General features: G+C 40.9%; 2 protein-coding genes across 2 annotated transcripts in view; one reads left to right on the top strand and one right to left on the bottom strand.

Moving 5' to 3' along the window:
- The window catches only part of ift122 (intraflagellar transport 122 homolog (Chlamydomonas)), a 127,818-nt gene extending 115,527 nt beyond the window's left edge, over positions 1-12,291 (bottom strand). The window contains exons 1-7 of the mRNA XM_080734189.1: positions 12,163-12,291; positions 9,506-9,572; positions 9,338-9,422; positions 8,067-8,145; positions 7,252-7,328; positions 6,372-6,438; positions 5,164-5,310 (exon numbers count right to left, since the gene is read on the bottom strand). Of these exons, the coding sequence (XP_080590315.1) occupies positions 5,164-5,310; positions 6,372-6,438; positions 7,252-7,328; positions 8,067-8,145; positions 9,338-9,422; positions 9,506-9,572; positions 12,163-12,221 (581 nt within the window). The 5' untranslated portion in view covers positions 12,222-12,291. The remainder of the gene's footprint in view (positions 1-5,163; positions 5,311-6,371; positions 6,439-7,251; positions 7,329-8,066; positions 8,146-9,337; positions 9,423-9,505; positions 9,573-12,162) is intronic.
- Positions 12,292-15,202: 2,911 nt separating this feature from the next.
- mbd4 (methyl-CpG binding domain protein 4) lies at positions 15,203-21,710 on the top strand. The gene is given in 9 exon segments (XM_080733307.1): positions 15,203-15,475; positions 16,671-16,719; positions 16,721-17,191; positions 18,282-18,639; positions 19,237-19,299; positions 19,637-19,771; positions 19,907-20,056; positions 20,166-20,269; positions 21,505-21,710. Coding segments are annotated over 9 exon segments (1,587 nt in total). The 5' UTR covers positions 15,203-15,293; the 3' UTR covers positions 21,580-21,710.
- The last annotated feature ends 1,851 nt before the right edge of the window (positions 21,711-23,561 follow it).

Consider the following 23,561-nt stretch of genomic DNA (forward strand, 5'->3'; position numbering starts at 1 on the left):
CGAACATTTGTGCCTCAAATTTTGCTTCTGGGGGGGGGGGTCGCTAGAAGTAAATATTTTGAGATGGGGGTCCGTGGCCAAATACATTTTGGGGGTCCTTGACATGAAAACGTTTGAGCACCACTGACATAGAAACATAGGTTTCTAAAAAAAAAAAAAAAAGGATTTAGGAGAGACATATAGAATCAGGTCAAAATATTCAGCGCGGCACTCTGTGCCGCGTGTGAGCTTGTATACAGTATCTGCTATTTTTCAATAGTTAAAGCAAAACATCACGCGCAATAATGTGTATCCGTTCTACATGGGTTAATAGAAGACTAGACAACATTTGGATCAGGTCAGTGTAAAACACCTGTTCAGTTAAATTTGCTGATGCTTGTATCTCTCTCTCTCTCTCTCTCTCTCTCTCTCTCTCTCTGTCTCTGTCTCTCTCCTCTCTCCATCTCTCCCCCCTGCCATGGTCAAGGCAGATGGCTGCCCACCAGAGCCTGGTCTGCCCGAGGCTTATTCTTCCAGTTAAGGGAGTTTTTTCCCCGCTACTGTTCCAAAAAAATGTGTGCTCATTGTGAGGGGGATGTCTATAGGGCTGCAACTGTCCATCTTGTAGATCAGGGGTTCTCAACCTGTGGGTCGGGACCCCCAGGTGGGTCCCCAGATGATTAGCTTAATATGCAACGTTGTTTTCTCGCTCAACAGTAAACAAACCAGCATAAAGTATAAGTGTATGGAGGGTGTCTGCACATTTCTAAAGTGACAATCTAAGGACTTTTTAATAGCTCTAAAATGACAAATTAAACATTGGCCAAATTGAGGACAGATATTGTGAAAATAGCCGATCTACATGCTCACAACGCCTCGCGTTGCGAGGCGTTGTGAGCATGTAGATCGGCTATTTTCACAATAGAACTGTTATACAAAATATAATTCCTCAACTCTTAGTGCTTGTGCGCCTGTTAAAATATGATTATTTTGGGGGTCGCGGCCTGAAAAGGTTGAGAACCACTGTTGTAGATCGTCTATTTTCACTATTTTTTTTAAAGTTTAGAAATTTGTTCACTTTTGGGATTGATTATTAATCGATTATGTTATTACATTTATTATATATTTTCAATTAATTACATCAGGTCTATGCTCTTGTTTGTAAAGTCATGATTGGTCACTATGATAAAATCGAACTGAAACTGAACCTGATGCATGAGGTCACAGCAGGTAAGAGTAGACACAGATGTAACTAATGTAAACGTTGCTGCGAAACTAAAATAAGTCAAATGGCGGTCAAATCGATTTGGCTTCTAACACAGGGCACTTTTTACAGTTGTTTTTATGTTGTTCCAACTGTTGTATTACTATCTTGGACAGGGCGCCCTAAAACAATATTTTTACTTTTGCTTTTTTTACCTACATGTATTCTCTCCCCATGTTATTTATGACCGCAACAATGTTTAGATTATCCCCACATGTGATGATGTGTAATTTGAATGACCGAACAGGTGTTTTCAATTTACCTGGCAAGGATCTACAGTACCATGAATCAAAACATTGTCTAGTTTTGTATTCATAAAAGAAGCCTGGTTTTGGCTTTACGCACAGATTCTACTTTGTCTCAAACTATGCGTTGCACTTATCCCAGCACTTATGTGCATATAAACTCGATGAAAAACTTGTGAGGGAACCTCTATTTCCACACACCAGTTGTCCCATTCTCTACGTCAGTGTTTCTCAACCTTTTTTCTGCATGGGCACACTTTTCATGTCCCAAGAATCCATGGGCACGCCAACATAATACGGGGGTGTAAATATCGTCACTGTCGGGCAGAAACAAGTTTCAAATGTGTACGTTTCTTCGCAAAGTAAAGCCCTGCTTCATCATACAAGGCTGTCGCACAACAGTAGTGAAAACAGCTGATATACAAGCACACAACGCCTCGCGGTGCGAGGCATTGTGTGCTTGTAGATCGGCTGTTTTCACTAGTTTAAATCATTTCTAAAATGATAAATACAATACTGGCTTTCAAGCAGGTTCAAGGGGCACACTTGACCCTTCTCAGGGGCACACCAAAGGTCCCCAGGCACAGTGGTTGAGAAACACTGCTCTACGTCAGTGGTTCCCAACTTTTATTTTCCTAGAACCCCCTCTTCTCTAGATCTGAAAAACACACATGTACCCCTGTGTTTTTTCAGAAATGTCCCTTACTGGTATGATGAATAGTAAAAATAGCCAATCTATAAGCTCACAGCGCATTGCGGCATGGTCATTTTTCTTTTACTTTTTGAAACATTTTCTTAAAGGTTTTGATTGATTCAAGAATGTATTAGAAGTTTTGCATTAGAAAAAAAAGTAGTTTCATGACGGCACAAATCACTGGTACAAGGTCTACTAAAAGGAGATCCTAGAAAGCCAAGGCTTATTTCCACAGGAACCACACTCTATGTATCTCATATAACATTGAAAGACAGACGGATAGAACATAGTACTTTATCTAGGATAATATCAATTTCAAAATTGGCAGAAAAAAGGGGGGTCGGAGCGTGGGGGCTTAGTCTATTTAAGTCACGAGTAGCAGCCGCCTGACGGTGACTTTTCATATCAAATTTGAAGGAGGCTAGGGATTTGCTCTCCTTTAAGGCTTGTGGAAGGGCGTTCCACATGTTGGTGGTATAGCAGGAGAACGAATTAGAGCCTTGTTTAGTGTTAAATCTACGTTGATGATGATTAGTGGAGCTGCCTGTGTTGTGATCGTGAACATCCTTGACCTTTAGGAAGTAGTTTGTCAGGTACATGGGTATCTTGGAGGTGACCAAGGAGTGATCTTCTTTGGTTAAAATAAATAGCTCTATATTCTGATAGTACACTCATTGCTACTTGCTAGAGAGCATGTGTCTTCAACGGGGGGTCCTCAGAGTTACTACGGGGGGCTGCCAAAATATCTGTGATGGGATCTTTTTTTTACATTAACCACTTGAACCCTCGCCTCCATATTCTGTGGAACGTTACCCGGATTTTGATGTTTGGTGTACAGGGGAAAAAGAGCAAACTAAGTACAGAGCTGTTGCGAGGCGTTGTGAGCATGACAGAGCTGCTATTTTCACAATTTCAGCCTCTAACATTTGACAATTTGGCCAATGTTTCATTTGTCATTTTAGAGGTATTACGGTAAGTCCTTAAATTGTCACTTTAGAAATGTGCAGATACCCTCTATACACTTACACTTTATGTTGCTTTGTTTACTGTTGAGTGAGAAAACAATGTTTCACATTAAGTTAATCATCTGGGGACCCCCCCCCCAACAAAATTTGGGGACCCCCCTGGGGGTCCCGACCCACAGGTTGAGAAACACTGCTGTGGAGGAGGAAGCACAGTTGCTCCCAAAAGGAGCTCCCTTTCAGGCTTCATCATCTCCTCTCTCACAGAACGTCACTGCCACCTGTTGGTCACAGAACGTCACTGCCACCTGTTGGTCCTAACTGGGCTGTACACTTGCACTCAATGCATGTGGCAAACAATGTTGTTTTTTAACAGCACATTTTTTTATTTTTAGTCATAGTCTTTTGAATAAAACGTCATTTTGTTTTAGTCTAATTTTAGTCGACTAAATATCATACGTTTTAAGGCGACTAAATCTACAGTTGATTTTGTCAACTAAAATGTATTTTGGCTGACCTTGATGGCATCGTAATGACTGATTTTACCCTTGGTTGTGTGCTGAAAATAGCAGATCTACAAGCTCACAACGCGTCGCAGCGTGACACGTTGTGAGCTTGTAGATCGGCTATTTTCAACACGCAACACCTGAAGAGCAACCAAACATAAAATGACTCTCTTCTCCACTAGTCCCTCCCTAACGTTTTAGTCTAGTTTTTATTTTGTTGACGAAATTGTCAATATATTTAGTCTTAGTTTAAGTCATCACAGCTTAGTTTTAATTTCGTTTTAATTTCGTTTTCGTCAGTGAAAAAAACACAGTCGACAAACATTTTTCGTCATAGTTTTAGTTGACGAAATCAACACTGGTGGGAAAGTGATCAACAAATCCTGGTGACTGGTGATCACTGATCAATAAACCTTTAAAGAACCCTTCATCACACAAACATTGTGCATTAGTTCAGTATGTAGTTATTGTACATCACTATATTGTAATTTTACGTTTTTATCTTTTACGCCATTTATAGGCCTGGACGTAAATCTGTGTTACTTTAGATTTGAACCACTTTTTAACTATTATTTTATGTTTTAACTATTAAAAAATAGCTGATCTACAAGCTCACAGCGTGGTCCGAGCTTGTAGATCTGTTATTTTTGAAATATCTTGAACATTTGTGCAAGTCTTTGAATGTCTTTGACCCAATTCTATAAATGTCTTCTAAATCAGTGGGTCTCAAACTTTTTCATGTCAACGACCCCCAAAATTGCATGTATTTGGCCACCGACCCCCATCTCAAAATATGTTGTTTCAGGGACCCCCGCACCCCCCCCAGAAGCAAATATTTGAGTTACAAATATTTGCTTTTAAAAAGATATTATTCAAAGACTTGCACTCGGTGCCGCACCGTGAGCTTGTATATCTGCTATTTTTCAATAGTTAAAGCATTAAATAATTCTAGGCCTAAAATTGGTTAATTTATGAATTAATGATGCTGGAGATAGATGAGAAACAGGGGCGTCAATTGGGTATGGCAGGGGTCTGCAGCTGCCATACCCTGGGTCCAGGGGGGGAAATAAAGGTTACTTTTAAATATAAATCCATGAATGTCTCTTTGTCTATCTGCGCTGGTTATTATGTTGTTGTTAAATTAAAATACTTAAAAATGCCAAATTTAACAACATGGTCAGTTTAACAAGGTATTATAATTATATTCTCCTCACTTGTATTCTCCCCATCTTGACAAAATGGTATATTCCCAGGTTCCGCAGGTCAGCTGCAATTCATTATTGTTAATTGTTTACTAACATGCCAAGTTTAGCTGCATTTGAACAACCGTTCCAGGCTGCCATATCCAGCCCAAGAAACCGTAGAAACGGGGGGAAAAATAGAATGTACTTCTTAAAATAAATGTATCATGCCTGTAGCTAAGGTATGGCAACATGACTGGTGTCCAGACACCAGTCATGTTGCCATACCTTAGTTTTTTCTGAACTGACGCCACTGATGAGAAAATACTAACTTTGAAGGGTTCCAAGCGATGGACCAGATAGGAGAGGAGGAGCCTCCTGGACGCTCTATCTTAACCTTCTCCTCCCCGTTTTTGTTGCGGATGCTCACCACTCCATTCATCATGCCCAGGGCCAGGTACTGGCCGTCGTTGGTCCATCTGAACATGAAGACAACATGTCACAAGGGTCTGTGAAGTAGGTAGCTCTGGTCCATCGCGTCACCTCCAGTGACGCTCTGACAGACTGACAGAGAATAGACTTTCAACAACGCAAAACTACCTTTGGTTTGGTGAGTAGTGAAGTAGTTTTGTTTATTTTGACTTAAAGGAGTAGTTCACCCCCATAATGACTTTTTTTCTATTGATTACTCATGCCATGGAGAGTAGAGTTCAATAATATTTTTTGGTTTTTGTCACATTCCTAAGACAAAAATGTGATAACAATAAATTTACCCCCATTCATTTCGGATGGTGACCCGTTTCGAAACGGGTCACCATCCGGAATCAATGGGGGTATATTTACTCAAATCAAATTTGTGTCTTAGGAATGTGACAAAAACCAAAAAATATTATTGAACTCTACTCTCCATGGCATGAGTAATCAATAGAAAAAAATTCATTTTGGGGGTGAACTACTCCTTTAAGTTGAGCGCTCGTAGGGGCTGAGAAAACGCGGTCTATTCATTTGCCGACGGGTCTATCAGAGCGTCACTGGAGGTGACGCGATGGACGAGAGCTATGAAGTAGGGATGGGACGATACGCAATATTATCATTTATCGTGATACATAACACTCGTGGAGATTCAAATGATGGTGATATCGTCCTCCGTCATGCACTGGGATCAATCACCTTTTATTTGCAGAGCTGCATATCCGGTACAACTTGTCTTAAACCCTCTATAATTAGTAAAAGGTACTTATAATATACATACTTGATACAGTTTTTTTTCACTCTCTATCAAATGTCTTTGCCAAAAAATAGCCGATCTACAAGCTCACAACGTGTCGCAACGCAACGCGTTGTGAGTTTGTAGATCGGCAATTTTTTTGGCTAATGTTCCGCCCCAGGATAATGGAATTTGATTATCGCGATAATATCGTAAATCGTGATTTCTTTTGTCACAATAATCGTGATATGAAATGTTCATATCGTCCCATCTCTACTGTGAAGTAGCAAAACATCAGTCATGACAAAAAGCAGGCTTGTTGATTGTACATACCCACAGCATGTTATCTTGCTGCTCACTTTATGTTTGGAAACCGATTTCTGCTCTGGAGACCACAGACCTGAAACAAGTACAGTACAGTATGTTCATATCTGGTGCCCCAAGGAATATCAGAACATCTTAAAAAGGATTACATTTAACCACTTTCAACCTGGCTTCCTGGGACATAAAAAATATCATATCTACAAGCTCACAACATGTGGCAATGGAGTGGTTTGTGAGCTTGTAGATCGTCTATTTCTGTTATTTGTAGTATGATGAAGTATATATACGGCTGTGTGGTTAACCCATTTAGAACGGGTACACATTATAGTTTATTATTATTTTATGCTTTAACTATTGAAAAATAGCAGATATACAAGCTCACAACGCGCCACCGAGTGCCGCGCTGCGAGCTTGTAGATCTGCTATTTTTGAAAAATCATGAAAATTAGAATTTTGACCCAATTCTATAAGTGTCTTTTGAATCCTTCTAAGATTCTTTTGAAAACCCCTATGTTTCTATGTCAGCAATCTGGCCAGCCATCATCAAAGAAAAGGTCCTTTTCACTTAACTGGAGCTCAGTTAGTCTGTTCTTGAGAGACTACTATGTCAGTGGTTCTCAAACCTTTTCATGTGAAGGACCCCAAACTGATATTTATTTGGCCACGGACCCCCAGTTCCAGGGACCACCCAGAAGCAAACAAAATTTGAGATACAAAACGTTCGCTTTGAAAATACATATATTCAAAGATTTGCACCCATTTTCACGACTTTTTCAAAAATAGCAGATCTACAAGCTCACAGCGCGGCACTCGGTGCCGCGCTGTGAGCTTGTATATCTGCTATTTTTCACTGGTTAAAGCATTCAAACAGCCGTGTCAATGTACTCACCAAAGTCACCAGAGGAGCAGGAGGCTAACTGGTGGGTGACAGGGTTGTACGCAACACACTGGATGGCATCATTGTGGCTACAGATGATGATGATAATAGTATTAATAATTATAACAGTAATAATAATGGCATTTATTTTGTATGTTTAGCTTGGTTGCGGTCGACTTTGGCAAGATTTCTTGCCAAACATAAGATTATGTACGTAGGATAGGCCCATGCTTATCTGCTTATGTTGATGTATGTCATTTTATTGATACTGGTGAAGATGTTCAAAGAATAAACTAACTAAACAGATACAGACATATAAAAGAAAAGAAAAACTATGGACCAGGTGTCTTCAACAGGGGGGTCCGGGACCCCTAGGGGGTCCCCAGAGTTACTACAAGGGGTCCTCCAAATCTTTGTGTGAAAGAAACTTTTTTTTCTCCTTTTTTTATATTAACCACCTGAACCCTAGCGTCCATATTCTGAGAACTTTAGCCACCAATAGCAGATCTACAAGCTCACAACGCCTCGCAGCACGAGGCGTTGTGAGCTTGTAGATCAGCTCTTTTTGGCAAAGAGCTTTGGTGTAGAGGGGAAAAAGAGCAGTACAGAGTGAAAGGTCAAGTTTATTAAGTATTGACAGTTCAAGTAGTTAAATATCTGAAAACACAAATTGACATGAATCCAAAATACACTGTTGATTGTGCTGTCAAACTGTGGGGGTCCCTGCTCTCTCAACTAAGGGGTCCTCGGCTTGAAAACGTTGAAGACACCCGCTATGGACCATGGAATAACACTACAGCCATGTGATGTGGGAAGGTTAAACCTACGTGTATTTCAAAATGCCCTCCAGTTTAGATGTCCAGATGATGATGCTTTTGTCTGCAGACCCCGACGCAAATCGCTTCCCTGCGAAACAATGCAGCAATGTGAGAGACAACAGCAGCTGTCGCTGCACTCGGCCACAAACGTCTGGAGTACAGTCAGTGGTGGAAACAGTACTCACGTTTACTTAAGTAAAAGTATCAATACAGCAATGCAGATATACTCTGTTACAAGTAAAAGTCCGGAATTCAAAAGCGAGTAAGCGACTCGAGTAAATGGTACAAAGGTATTGGTAATTTGGTATCAAAATGTACTCATTCTGCAGAATGTCCCATTTTATGATTAAGTTTTCAAATGTATACTTTTTTTAAATAGCTGAGCTACGAGCTCACAATGCATCGCCTCGCGGCGCATTGTGAGCTTGTAGACCGGCTATTTTCCAAATGGCCGAAACGTATATATGGCTGACTTTTTGTAATAATAATCTAAATCTAAAAAATAACTAGAAACTAAAGTTACATTTCCAAATAATTGTGGTGGAGTAAAAGTATAAAAGGTGCCTCAGAGATGCAGTGGAGTAGAAGTAAAGGAATACATGAAAGGTCGACCTAAAAACAAAGTCGTCCCAAACTCGTTTCCCAACGGGTCTGTGGCCTTATTGCTAGATGCAGAATAGACAGAAATCTAATCTTTGCTTCTGGGGGTCCCTGGAAGAAAATATTTTGCGATAGGGGTCCATCCGTGGAACAAAATATTTTGAGATGGGGGTCCGCATCCAAAAAACACATTTTGGGGGTCCTTAACCAGTGATAGGCACATTGAACAAAACCTATGTTGCTATCATTGTTTCTCAAACTTTGTCAAGTCAAGGAGCCCCAGAATGATATGTACTGTATTTGGCCACGGACCCCCATTGCAAAATATTTTGTTCCAGGGACCCCCAGAAGCAAATATTTGATTTTGGTCTAATCTGCATCTAGCTTCAGGCCACAGACCCGTTGGGAAACGAGTTTGGGTCGACTTTGTTTTAGGTCGACCTTTCCTGCTGACAAAGCACCTCACAATTGTACTTTAAGTATAACATGCTCAAAGTGGATTCCAGGGACTATGTGGGTTCCTTTAGAGGCGTCTAAATTGACCCATACAAGTCTGTAACTCTGAAAGTGTACAAATGGAACCAAATGGACCCTAACAGTTAAGGGGAGACCTTGCAAATTGAAAGTTGAGAAACACTGAAGTATAGTACTTGGGTGAATGGAACAAAATAGCAAAGTACCATCTTTGGCGTAGGCGACGCAGTACACTGTGTCCTTGTGTCCTTTCAGAGGCTGAATAAGAGTCCCCTCTGCCGTGTCGTACACCTGCAAAGAGTAGTGAGATGGTAGCTGAGGCATTCTTTAACCCTCTGTGAGGACAACATTACATTTTAAAAAGCCAGTCTTACCAGAACACGATTTCCAGCAGCGAGAATGAGTTGGCTGCCATCTGGCTTGAAGGCAAGGTCGTAAATACTGCGATGGGAGGAAGACAATGGAATTGTAGCTCGAATAGACAATGATAATCACACACAAACAAACATCTCACTGAGCTTTCTTTTTCGGTAGGCAAGCAAGCTGAAAATACATGACCTAAGAAAGAAAAAAACAGAATTCAAGCATTTCCCAGGTAAACGTTTTGGCTAATTTGAACAAACGTAACGGCTTGGAACTCAGAGAAACAATGACAATAGTAAAGAATTCGTTATTTCAAGTATATTTGCACGCCCAAGGAATTTGGTTGTTGCCTTGAGAAACAGGGTGTAGTAGACGGTTGCTAGGATGTTGCTAGAGTGTACTAGGCAATTCGGCAACCCAAATGTTGAAAGAGCCATATTGGACCAAAAAAACTAAAAACAAATCTGTCTGGAGCCTTATATAAGCCTTATAATGAAGGCAACACATGCTGTAAGTGTCTATATTAGCTATATTCTATCAAAATGACTAAGTAGGCTACAACAAATACATAATGAGCATTCATGATTAAATGTTTATTTTCTCTGCAGCGCATCCTGGAGAGAATGTTGAAATGTAATATTTATTCTACACATTTTTGCAGCATTGGAAAACATTAAGAATGTTTGTGTCATGTCTGTCCTCCTACAGAAACTATATTAAAACAAAAAATATATTTTCCCCCTCCATCTTTTTCCGTTTTCATACACTTTTGAAAAAGCCCCAGGGAGCCACTAGGGAGGCGCTTAAGAGCCACATGCGGCTCTAGAGCCGCGGGTTGCTGATGCTGACCCCTGTACTAGGGTGTTGGGTATTGTATGCTGTTAGACTGGTGCCAGAGTGTAGAAGGTGGAATATCGGGTGTTGGGGAGTTGTAACTTGTGAGGGTGCTTTTAGGTTGTGCTTTTAGGTTGTGCTTTTAGGTTGTAGTCGGTGGTTGCTTAAATGTATTAAGTGTGGGTTCAAACAAACAGTCACAATTCAAGATGTGTTTCAGGGGAATGTGCCTGTCTAAAAGCCTGAATACAATGAGCAGTTATAACTTAAAAGTAAAGGGACCAGACAAAACTAGAACTGCACTCTGTCGAGGTGTCAAGGTGCCAACTTGTGCCTTGTGCACATGTAGGCCATGTATGGCCTACTTGTGCACCAGCAGAGTGTGCTATGAGGTGCACTCACCACTGGCATCACCACTGGCATCGCCAGGAATGCTGGTCCCTCATTGGCTGTTAATGATGACGTCGCCAGAAATGCTGGTCCCTGATTGGGCTACGGGCTTAAATACACACGGCTACCTACCTACCTACCTACCTACCTACCTACCTACCTACCTACAGCCGAACGCAGTACTAACTACGAAGAAGGCCTTGGCAGATTAGTCTGGCCCCTCTCGGTTGTGAACTTGTTATTGGATTTCGCTGACCCGAAGTTGTGGGGCACCAATCAGGGTCCAGTATGCAAATATGGGGCGGCAGTGGCAAAATGAGTCAATAGAGTGACCCGGTAGAGCGGCCGAATGGAAACCACAAGATTCCCAGTTCGATCCCGTGCTTCCGCAAAGTTAGTGTCGAAGAGTCCTTGAGCAAGACTCTGAACCCCTAATTGCTCCCGATGTGCAGGTTGGTGCCTTGCATGGTTTCCCCCACCATCGGTGTATGAATGTGTGTGTGAATGGGTGAATGTAATGCACAATCTATGTAAAGCGCTTTGGATAAAAAGCGCTATATAAATGCACCATTTACAATTTTATGGGGCGGGTTTATTACCAGAGGTCTTTTTTTTAATCTGCCTCTTGGAAATGCAGGTTCCACAGAGTGGCAACTGGGCGGCCGGATGGGAACTGTGAGGTTCCCAGTTCGAACCCGGCTCTCCCAGAGTTAGTGTCGAAGTGTCCTTGAGCAAGACTCTGAACCTCTAATTGCTCCCGATGTGCAGGGTGAATGTAATACACAATCTATGTAAAGCGCTTTGGATGAAAAGCGTTATTTGCACCATTTACCATTTCATATCATCATGGCTGTCTTGATCCAAGGCTATACTGGCAAACCACCGTTTCGTAAGCATTTGTAATTATTTTACTCTTAAATTGAGTTTAGGTGTATAAAAGATCCAAAAAAGAGTAATAGTAATAATAATAATAATTTATTATACAAGTGTGCAATCTTTCAGATAGCCCATTAAATATGGCAGCTATGCACAATTTAGATTTTCTATATAGTATAGGTCTACTAGTACAAAGCTCAAGGTAATTAGCTGTATTCAATTGATATTTTTCAAAGCGAACACATTACACATCCTGTGTATCCTGCAGAAAAGCAGACTGACAATTAGCTATCGGTAGCTTTCTTCAACATTGTCTAAACACATAGCTTTGATGCTCTATTTGCCTGTAAATGTCTGCGTATGGCACCACAAATACAACATATTAGGCCAGTCACAACGCCACCATCACCACTGTATGTAACACAGTATCGTATTAACGGTAGATGAGCATATTTCATTGCCCATGCTAGCGATAGTTTACATAGCAACGGCCGTTGCTAACCACACACATCACAGCATCCTCCTCCTGCATGGCCGATCACCTCAAATAAAGACGTTCTTTTCTTACCATTGTTCAACTTTGTCCCGATCGTGCACTTTGTCTATCCACGTGGGAACGGTTCTCATGCTGGCGGTGTTTAAATTATAATGCTGATGTGTTTTCAACAGGTTGTTGTTGCTTAGTTAGCTGACAGTTGTCATTCTGGGCTTTGATGTGTCGCCACTGCGCAGACTCCGTTCTAGAGGTGGGACCGTGGGACGTTCGCGAACGGATCGAGTCTTTTGAACGGCTCTTTGAAATGAACGATGGGATCCGGTTCGCAGTATTGGGAGCCGTCCCGGTCCCATAATGGAACATTGCCATTCTAATGAACAGTTGTGGGAAAAGTACAAACATTCTTTACTTGTGTAAAAGTATTAATACTGTAGAAATACTCTGCCACAAGTAGAAGTTTGGATTTAAAATGTAGGCTACTTGAGTAAAAGTACATAACTTATAAGTATTGGTATCAAAATGCACTTAAAATACCAATAGTAGAAGATAGTCATTATGCAGAATGTCCCATTTCACAGTTTTCCCAATGTAGAAAATGTAGAAAAATAATTTGAAAATAGCTGATCTACAAGTTGCGACGCATTGTGAGCTTGTAAATCGGCTATTTTTAAATGGTGGGAATCTATATATGGCAGAAATGTATAGGGTTTAAGTAGCCTAATTTGTAATCTTAATCAAATAATCTACAAAGTAACTAAAATGAGCCAGACTTTTGAACGGCTCTTTGCAAGGAACGGATCCCAGAGATCCGGCTCACTTCAAAAAGCCATAAATCCCATCCCTACTTCCTGTGTGGGGCGTGGTTTAGAGTACGTGCCTACAACGTCATGACGTAGTTTCTTTGTTTACGTTCGGATGTTGCTGCTGCATGATTAGCAAACCTCTGTTTACATCCAGCCTTGCTCCACTTTTCTATGAGAAAGAGTGGATGGTCTTCATGGGGATCATTCAGGTAAAAACAGATGCATGTTTGAAACACTTTTGATTTGTGATCCTCCTGCTAATACCCCGCCACGATCTACTGTATATCAGGGTTGCAACCTCAGGCACGGATGCCAACATTGGCACAGGGTTTTTTTTTGATTGAAGGCTTTATTAGAAGTTTGCATAGGAAAATGTACAGATTCATGACGGTACAGTTCACTGGTACAAGGTCTACTAAAAGGAGATCCATGAAAAGACTAAGCTTATTTCAACAGGAAACCATTTAAGTATCTCATATAACATTGAATGACAGACAAATAGAACACAGTACTATGCAGTAGATATGTAAAGAAAAAAAAGGGGGGAAAAAAAGAAGAAAAGAAAACAGTAAATCTAAACAAACAGTAAGTATATACAAGGAATATACAGTAAATCTAAACAGACAGTAAGTATGTACAAGGAATATACAAGTATACAAGTATATACAAGGAAGGGGCAGGGAGGGCAGGGTTGGGCTAGGTTTTTTACCAGTTGCGAACGGCTGCTGCCTGTAAGTGGTTTTTCAGGGCAATTTTAAAGGATGCTAGTGATCCACACTCCTTTATGGCCTTCGGTAAGGCATTCCACATTTTTGTGGTATAGCAGAAGAACGAGTTCGACCCTTTCTTTGAGTTGACTCTGGGTTGAACGTGATCTGTGGCACTGCCTCTGGTGTTGTAATTATGGACATCCTTAACGTTTATAAAGTATTTTGACAGGTACTTGGGTATCATAGTGGTGTAGTGTATCTTGTACACCAGGCCCATTGCAAGTTGCTGTACTCTGTCATCTACTCTGAGCCACCCCACTCTTAACTGGTGAGTAGCGGTGAGGTGAGTCTGATAGGGAAGGTTAAGCAGGACCCTAATTAGTTTATTTTGGGCTGTTTGGAGTTTAGTTTTAAGGGCTTGTGGGGCGTCACGATACCATACGTGGACTCCGTAGTCAAAGAGGGGCTGGATTATTGCACCAGCTATGGTCTTCAGTGTGTTGAAGTTGACCATTGGGGCGATCCTCTGTAGGAAACGAGTTCGTTGGTTGATTTTTTGTATTACTTTTGAAGTCATCTTTTCGCTGGAAAGATTAGCTTCAAGGATACATCCTAAGTAAGAGATTTCGTTTTTTCGTGTTATGACCTTGTCACCCACTTTGATTGTGAAGTCATCTACCTTTTTGAGGTTATGATTTGATCCAAAGAGGATGGACTCGGTTTTTCCCAGGTGAATTGATAATTTGTTGTCGTTAAGCCATGTGCAGATCTTACTCAGTTCAGAGTTAAGTGTCTTTTCAACCTGCAAGTGGTCCTTGCCCGAGACTAGGAGAGCCGAGTCATCCGCGAACAGGAACAGGTTGCAGTCGCAAGCAGATGCCATGTCGTTCACGTATATTAGGAACAACAGAGGTCCCAGTATGCTACCTTGAGGAACACCACAGCTTACTGGGAGGGGGGGGGGACAGGGTTCCGTTAATCTCCACCACCTGTTCCCTCCCCACCAGGTAAGATTGCATCCAGCTCAGGGGGGGGTGATCACTGGCACACAATTTACAGTTTAGTCATTTAGCAGACGCTCTTAATCCAGAGCGATTTACAATAAGCACACTGACCTGTGTGAGAGAGGATTTGTCTTTTAAAATAATTTATTTAAAAATGATGAGAATTAAATGAAGTCAATTGACTTAATTTAATTCTCATAATTTTTGTGTAATTTAAATTACACATACACATTAAATGCACATCCTTCTACATTCATTCAAACTCTGAACTCTAGTCTGACTGGGGATGGAGTCTGGGAGATGTCCTGATGTTAAAGAAAATATTTCAAAAGTCATAATAGAAATGTAATGCTGAACTATCAAGACAAGAAAATAAAAACATGGCACTTCATGTCAAAAACATATTGCCGACCCCTGTTCTATATCAATGCAATCGCAGAGCGATAATTGCCTGGTTCCAGACCATAGACCCCGCCCACTCTCAGAGTGGACTCTTAAGCGTGAGCTGAGTCTGAAATCAGGCTAGAGCGATAATGCCATTTTCCATTCATACATTTATAGATGGAATGTGTATTCCAAAAGAGATGACCGCTGACGTCGGTCACTGGGACTCATTTTGCCACAGAGGACTCAACTGCAACACAGATCTCTTTGAGATCCGTTTCGAGATCATCTGGATATTGGATATGGATCATCTCTCTCAGCCAGGGGCCAACGAAGACAGAGACTCTGCTAATGACCAAAGTCACAAGGATGATGAAGGCTTGTCGTCATGTCATTCTTCTAAAATGCCCCCGGGGTGGACAAGAGTGGTAAGGAAGCGTAAAACGGGCAAGACAGCAGGCAAAGAAGACGTCTACATTACAAGGTGACTCTTGGGTTTTGCCTTTTGTTAAGTTAATTAATGCAGTGTTTCTCAAACTTTAACATTTCAAGGTTTCCCCTTAACTCTGGCAGTTAACGGGTCCATTTGGTTCCATTTGTACACTGCCAGAGTTACAGACTTGTATGGGTCAATTTAGACCCCCATAAAGGAACCTACATAGTCCCTGGAATACACTTTGAGAACCACTGAATTAATGTTTAGCTTGCGAGTTTGAAGCCATAATAGAGACACACAGGCGCCTACAAATTCACGCCCCCTATTGTGACAGCGACCCCACTTCGGGTAAGGGAGAACGGTGCACTGCAGCTGCCAATGCAATCCCAATGAGAGGCATCGTGAAATATCATAATTTCAGTGGTTGACTACTGAGGCCATAGCGATTTTTTTTGTGTTCTAATAAAGTGTCCCATGAGTTTAATTTTGCGTAAAGTGGCATATCTGTCATCTTGATACACTACCGACATTATACTTTAATATACTTCATCTGTGAGTCCAAAGTGCTAGCATTGGAAATCTTAAGTTTAGGTGGTCGCATGGTACATATGTCATGGACGCATCCCTTGAGGTTTTCAATACCCAGACACGCACTCTCACACACACTCTCATGTATAATTAGGCTGTTTACTTTTGGAAAATTATCGCATCTTGCTTCTTCCAAACGGAGTCTTGCAGGTTATTTTTGGATTAATACTAACCTGGAGAATCCACTCTGTAGTTGAAAACGTCGGGATCTTCAAAGTCGGCGTTCGTAAATGCACAGCAGTAAAGACAGTCATGTCACTGAAAAGCGACAGGTTCTGTGTCTGACGTTTCCCCTCTTCTCTGTTAACATTATGGGTAACCCATTTAAGTGGCAAATTAAATGTGACACACATCATGTATTTAGCAAACAAGAAGATATGTTGTCAGGGTCAGGCCATACACTTGAAAACATATTTTTATTTAAATCAATATAGTCTTCAGTTCGTGTAGGATTATTTTAATATTAGGCTAACCACAAGTTGAATTGCAATGACTTTCTATGGGCTGGCTTGCAGTTCACCGTTCTCCCTTACCCGAAGCGGGGCCGCTGTTTCAATTGTGGGCATGAATTTGTAGGCGCCCGTGTGTCTCTATGGCAAACTGATTTTGTTAAGTACATGCAAAGCTAACATATCACTAAACTCTTTTGTTAAAGTCCCCAGGGGCAGAGGTTCCGGTCCAGATCATCTCTGCAAGCATTCCTTTTTAAAAGACGGAGAGGAGGACCTACACATAGATCTCTTTGATTTCACTAAATCCACGAGTTGCGGTGTCACAGATCCACTGCTCCTCATTAAAAAAACGAGTCGGAGAAAGAAAGAAGGGCTACAAAGACAGAGGACAATGAAAGAAGACACTGAAATACTGGACCAGCCTCCAAGTGAAACCAAAAGTGCCCCTGCTTCTACGTCCCACAAGCAGAACGCCATAGCTGAACATCAAAGCATCACGGCTAAGCACAACGTGGACAGTTCTCCCTTGATCAAATGTGACGTCAACGTGGAACATATAAGCGCAGAGAAAGACCACAGCAAAGCTAATGGTGAAATGGCGACAGAGGAGGACACACAGACTAATGGTGAAATCACAACAGAGGAAGGGGACACACTGGCGTTTCACGGTTCTAGTGAAGAAACCGACGGGGCCGCGTACTTCAGCACGCAAACCTCTCCTCAGGTAGGGCTGTCACGGTTATGACATTTTACATGACGATTAATTGTCACTCGAATAATTGCGACTAACAATTTAATTGTGTTTTTGTCGTTGACAATCACATTTCTGTTTGGCTTTTAGGCTTTGAAGTTGCACATGGTAGATAGATATGACACATAACCTAAATATACAAAGAAATGACTGACATTTTTGGCAACTTTATCAGGGGTTAAAGTTCTCAGTCCTGGGGACTGATTTCAGTCTTGAGGATTCCATAGGGTCTATTTCTGAGATCAGTGCAGATCCGCAAAAAAAATAATATGGGGAAGGTGTTGCGATGGCCGCAGCGTGAATGAGAAAGTTGTCAAAACGCTAGTCAAGTGATTTCCAAGCTAAAAAGCAGTTATAATTTCAAGATATGAGTATTTGAATTGGTCAAACTAGCATAGAATACAACAGAACTTCAGAAGATACTTCTATAAAATGAAGCATGGATTGGCATACACACATTCCGCGAAGGCAGTTCAGAACTACAGGGAAACACCCCAAATATTGGTGTGCACTGCACACGCCATGTTTCAAAGATCACATTTGAGACATGACCTGAAAATAAATTTCAGTCTTGAGATTTTTTGGGGCTTTAACCCCTGAACTTTATACTTAAAAAAGAACATTGATAGTGGAAATAGCCGATCTACAAGCTCAAAGCGCGTCATATCGCGACTGTCACCCAAAGGGTTACTGTCACTTTAAGAATCATCTTAAAACAAGTTAATATATTTATGATGTCATTGTGGGGATGCGCATTTATAAGCCAATCAAATTAATTGTCTGTATAGCCTGACTGTATGACTACTTACTGTACTGGTCAGCTGTTGTTGGGCAGATTACACTGAGACAGTTTCAGACTGTTTCAGGATCCACACGGGTGAGAGACCACATGAACTACTGTATCATACTATTATAATGTCGGGGCTGACAGCGGACCTTGAAAAAAAAATATGAACATTTTCAACGTGGAAACGATTATGACGATTATGAAAAAGAATCAATTATTATGTCAAATAATTGCGATTAGACGATTATGTAATAATTGTGACAGCCCTATCTTCAGGTGTCTTCTTCAACGGCAGCGGACAATGTCAACCTGGAGATAGGCGGCCAGTGGAGGGGACCGCTGAGAGAGAAGCTGCTCAGACTGTCCGCTCCCGCTGGCACACAGAACACTTGTAACAGTCAACAGCAGGACGCACAGGCCGTCTCACTGCCTTCGGCCCCGACGCTGACTGTTCAGCCTGCCACTGACAGTGAGGCAGAGCAGAGCGCAGATGAGATAAGCAATCAAGAGGATGGTGACATGAGGCCTCCTGCAGGACTGGAGGCTGACGCTGACAGCGAGATGAATTCAGAAGCGGTTATACCGCCTGACACCAGCAGTGGGCACTGTTCACCCACAAGAGAATCCCAGAGTTGTGTGTATACTATATAGTCCACTATTATGCAGTCTGACAGCTTTGTCTAGACCAAGGGTCTTCAACAGGGAGTCCGGGACCCCCTAAGGGGGGTCCTTAGAGTTACTACAGGGGGTCCTCCAAATCTTAGTGTGATAGAAACCTTTTTTCCCCTTTTTTATATTAACCACTTGAATCCTAGCATCCATATTCTGAGAACTTTAGCCGAAAATAGCAAATCTACAAGCTCACAACGCCTCGCGCTGCGAGGAGTTGTGAGCTTGTAGATCGGCTAGTTTTTCGCAAAGACGTTTGGTGTAGAGGGGGAAAAAGAGCAAACTAAGAGTGAAATGTCAAGTTATGTGTTGACGCCGGTTCAAGTGATTAAATTCGTATCTGAAAACACAAATTGACACAAATCCAAAATACAATGATGATTGTGCTGTCAATCTATGAAAACGCTGAGGGGGGTCCTTGCTTCATCTCTCTCTCAACTAAGGGGTCCTTGGCCTGAAAACGTTGAAGACCCCTGCTCTAGACACTTAAAAAATGTATCCTTTGTGTGTGATTTTGAAATAGATCTTACATGCTAAATATGTAATCATTTCTCCCCCCCAGACACCAAACTACTAGACAACCGGAAAACCAGTCCTTATTTCAGTGGGAAGTCACTGAGAGATGGTAATGGTTCAGTGAGTTACATGGTACTTTGAAACATGAGACCCATCCATTGTTTGTAAGGTCAGAAGTTTAATCACCTGGCCATTGTAGAATGTTGGGAAGTTCTGTTTAATCGCCTGGCCTTTGTAGGATGATGGGAAGGTGTGTGTGTGTGTGTGTGTGTGTGTGTGTGTGTGTGTGTGTGTGTGTGTGTGTGTGTGTGTGTGTGTGTGTGTGTGTGTGTGTGTGTGTGTGTGTGTGTGTGTGTGTGTGTGTGTGTGTGTGTGTGTGTGTGTGTGTGTGTGTGTGTGTGTGTGTGTGTGTGACTTTAAAAGACATGTCTTGCTCCTGTATACAGGCCCGAGTCCCCCCAGGAGAAAAGCATTCAAGAAGTGGACTCCTCCCAGGTCCCCTTTCAACCTCGTACAGGAAACCTTGTTCCATGACCCTTGGAAGCTTCTGGTGGCTACCATCTTTTTAAACAAAACCAGTGGTGATGAGACACAACATACACAGTACTGTACACGAAAACAGACGTTTACACACATTATGTAGCCTATTCAGTTGTAACAGTCTGAATTTGATTGTAAAACCCCTCTTATAACGTTTCTTACCTTTTATACTCTAGGTAAGGTTGCCATTCCCATGTTGTGGCGTTTCTTTGAGCGTTACCCGTCTGCGGAGGTGACCCGCCAGGCGGACTGGAAGCCCATAGCTGAACTTCTACAGCCGCTGGGCTTGAACGAGCTCCGAGCAAAGACACTTATCCGCTTTTCAGGTGAATTAATGTTGTATGCCTGCCTTTACCCTGAGTGGAAATATCATTTATATGGATGTAAGTCACTTTCCCATGACAAACATCTCACATTCAGTGTCCTCCTATACAGAGGAATGTCTCACCAAACAGTGGCGGTACCCCATAGAGCTGCATGGCATTGGAAAGTATGGCAATGATTCCTACAGGATCTTCTGTGTGGAAGAGTGGCGAGAGGTGAGTGCAAATAGAATCATTCTACTCAGCAGCTTATACTCTGTCATAGCATGATGATCATCTCCACCTACTGATACGTAGGGCTGCGAATCTTTGCGTATCCCACGATTCGATTCAGAATCGATTCTTGGGGTCACGATTCACGATTTATTTCGATTCTTTCAAATCCAAACGATTTGAATTCAGAAACGATTATCTTCCGATTTAAAAACTATTCTCGATTCAAAACGATTCTCTATTCAATTCATATATCAGGATCTACTCCAGTCTGCTGGCATGAAAGCAGAGTACATTTACGAGCTTTTATAATTGTAAAGGTTTTATCAACTTATTGCAATAATGTAAACATACAAAGGTAAATCCAAAACAATATGTCTGATTTATTCATGTTTGCAGTTGGCACACATTCTTTTAACTTGTACAAACACAACATAATATCTAATAAAAAAATTAAGCTATGATTTTTTTCCTGTGATACGTCTGGAGTAATCTAAATTAGTGGAGAAAACCCCCAGTTAACAAACAGTCCTACTGCTTTGTAAACCAACCACGATACCATCCCAGTGTGAAGGACGACACCAAAGTCTTTGTATTGGTCCTGTGATGTGATGCCGTTACTTCCGAATTAGGGGTGGGCGATATGGTGATAATTATCGTTGAGACGATACAATGTCTCCACGATATGCCTTTTCAGAGATATCATATATCGTGATACAATTGAGGGAGCCTTGTAAAAAATCCTGTTTAACCGTTAATACAGAGATTCATTGCAGAATTCAATTTAAACCTGCATTTTGGTCTAAATCAGTAGTTCTCAAAATGTAAAACGTCAAGGTCTCCACTTAACTCTGACAGTATACAAATGAAACCAAATGGACCCTTACGGGTCCATTTGGTTCCATTTGCATACTGTCAGAGTTACATACTTGTAAAGTTCAATTTGGACCTCTCAAAAGGAACCCAGAGAGTCTAGTAACTTGAAAAATAACCATAAAAACCAAGTGAAAAAGAATTGTGATAAAATCGTGTAATGTGATACAGCTTGGGAAAATATTGTGATATTGTATTTTTCCATATCGCCCACCCCTATTCCGAATTGTATCCACCGTCGACAAGCTCATTTGTTGAATTTAGAGCCAAACGTATCATCTGGTTGTGCGAGACGAATGGCTTTCTATATCGCATAATCTTCGTCAATAATAAACTCTTTGCTTTTTTTTGTGTGTATCTTCAAGGTGACCCCTAAAGATCACAAGTTAAACAAATATCATGCCTGGCTGTGGCAGAACCACGAGCAGCTCGGAATCTGAAACGTCATAAACGGAGGACAAACCTTCAAGAGACTTTGTGCGTAGTCTGTTACATCACTGCAGAAATGAAATGATCCAACAATTATGTCCTATTGAACTCCTCTCTGAATACCTCATGTTCGGAGGTAGTGTTTGCATCTCTTTTTAAAATTTAATGTTGATTAAAGATGTTTTTTTCTACGTTAAAAGGTTTGATCTGTTATTATTGTCGATATAAATCTTGTTATTATGATCAAAGCGTTATTATACTACCAGTCTGTTATTCATGTATTGATGTATCATCTACAGCAGTGGTTCTCAACCTTTTCAGGCCATGACCCCCATAATAATCATATTTTAAGTTGGGACCCCCCCACCCTGACGAGCACTAAGAGTTGAAGCATTATATTTTGTATAACACGGTTCTATTGTGAAACTAGCAGATCACAACGCCTCGCGTTAAGAGGCGTTGTGAGCATGTAGATCGGCTAGTTTCACAATTTCTGCCTCTAATATTTCACAATTTGGCCAATGTTTAATTTGTAATTTTAGAGGTACTAAAAAGTCCTTAAATTGTCACTTTTGAAATGTGCAGATACCCTCCATACACTTAAAGTTTATGTTGGTTTGTTTACTGTTGAGTGAGAAAACAACGTTGCACATTAAGTTAATTATCTGGGGACCCCGCAAAATAATTTGGGAACCCCCCTGGGGGTCCCGACCCACAGGTTGGGAACCACTGATCTATAGTATATATGTACATACCTACAAGAATCAAGAGGGGTTAATTCATCACTTATGCAGCAAGGTGTCAGTGTGACACAACAGCAATACAATATACAAGATAATAATAGAGAGAATTCTGTATTGTAATGAAACAACATGGTGACAAACATAAGTACACATAAAACACACGCTAACCCTCTTTAAAAACCTTAAAGGGATATTTCACTTTCAAAAAAACTTTTGGTCATTTTATCGTTTATTCAGGCTTTTATTTGCTGGCTTCTTTTCTCCATGTTATATTCCTTGGCACCTAAAGACTCATTCAGATGCAGGCATTCAGGTTTCTCTACAGCAGGGGTTCCCAAACGTTTTTGTCTCAGGGCACCCCATGAATGTATTTTTAATCCGAGGCACCCCTACATTATAATTTTCACTATATTTATAGCATATCGTTGTTGTCGGGTGGAAACCTTGTATGTCCAAAACCGTTCGTTTTGCATTTATCATCTATAAAATGTACTAAACTAGTGAAAACAGCAGATCTACAAGCACACTGTTTGTAGATCGGCTATTTTCACTAGTTTTGTGCAACAGTCTTGTATGATGAAGCAGGGCTTTGCTTTACCAAAAGACACATTTGAAACTTGGAGATACAAGATTTCTGCCTGACAGTGACGATATTTAGTGATTATGTTGCGAGGAAAACGTTGAGATTTTAGCCATTTTGGTTAGAACTGACTGAAAATAACTTTGTACAAGTTTAAAATGATACTAAATAATATTTTTTCAAGTGTCCAAATAAATTCCAAATATCAAATGATCTCAGAGTGCCCCGTCACCCACTTTGAAAATCCTTGCTCTACAATATAGGCCTACACATACAGTATAAATACATATATCTTTACACTACATAATGTAATTATGTAGCCTATTTCAGTGTTGTTTTTGACAGCAAAATTTGATTTAGTTTTAGTCATAGTCTTTTGAATAAAATGTCATTTTAGTTTTAGTAATAATTTAGTCACCTGAAAAGTATTAGTTTTAGTCTAATTTTAGTTGACTATACAATTTTAGGCGACTAAATCTACAGTTGATTTAGTCGAATGAAATGTATCTTGGCAGGCCGATAGCATCGTAATGACTGATTTTACACTTGGTTGTTTGCTGAAAATAGCAGATCTACTGCGACACGTTGTGAGCTTGTAGATCTGCTATTTTCAGCACGTAACACCTGAGAGCAACCAAACATAAAATTACTCTCTTCTCCACTAGTCCCT

Source organism: Nannobrachium achirus (assembly GCF_963921795.1).
Source record: "Nannobrachium achirus genome assembly, chromosome: 9".
In the NCBI taxonomy this organism is placed as follows: domain Eukaryota; kingdom Metazoa; phylum Chordata; class Actinopteri; order Myctophiformes; family Myctophidae; genus Nannobrachium; species Nannobrachium achirus.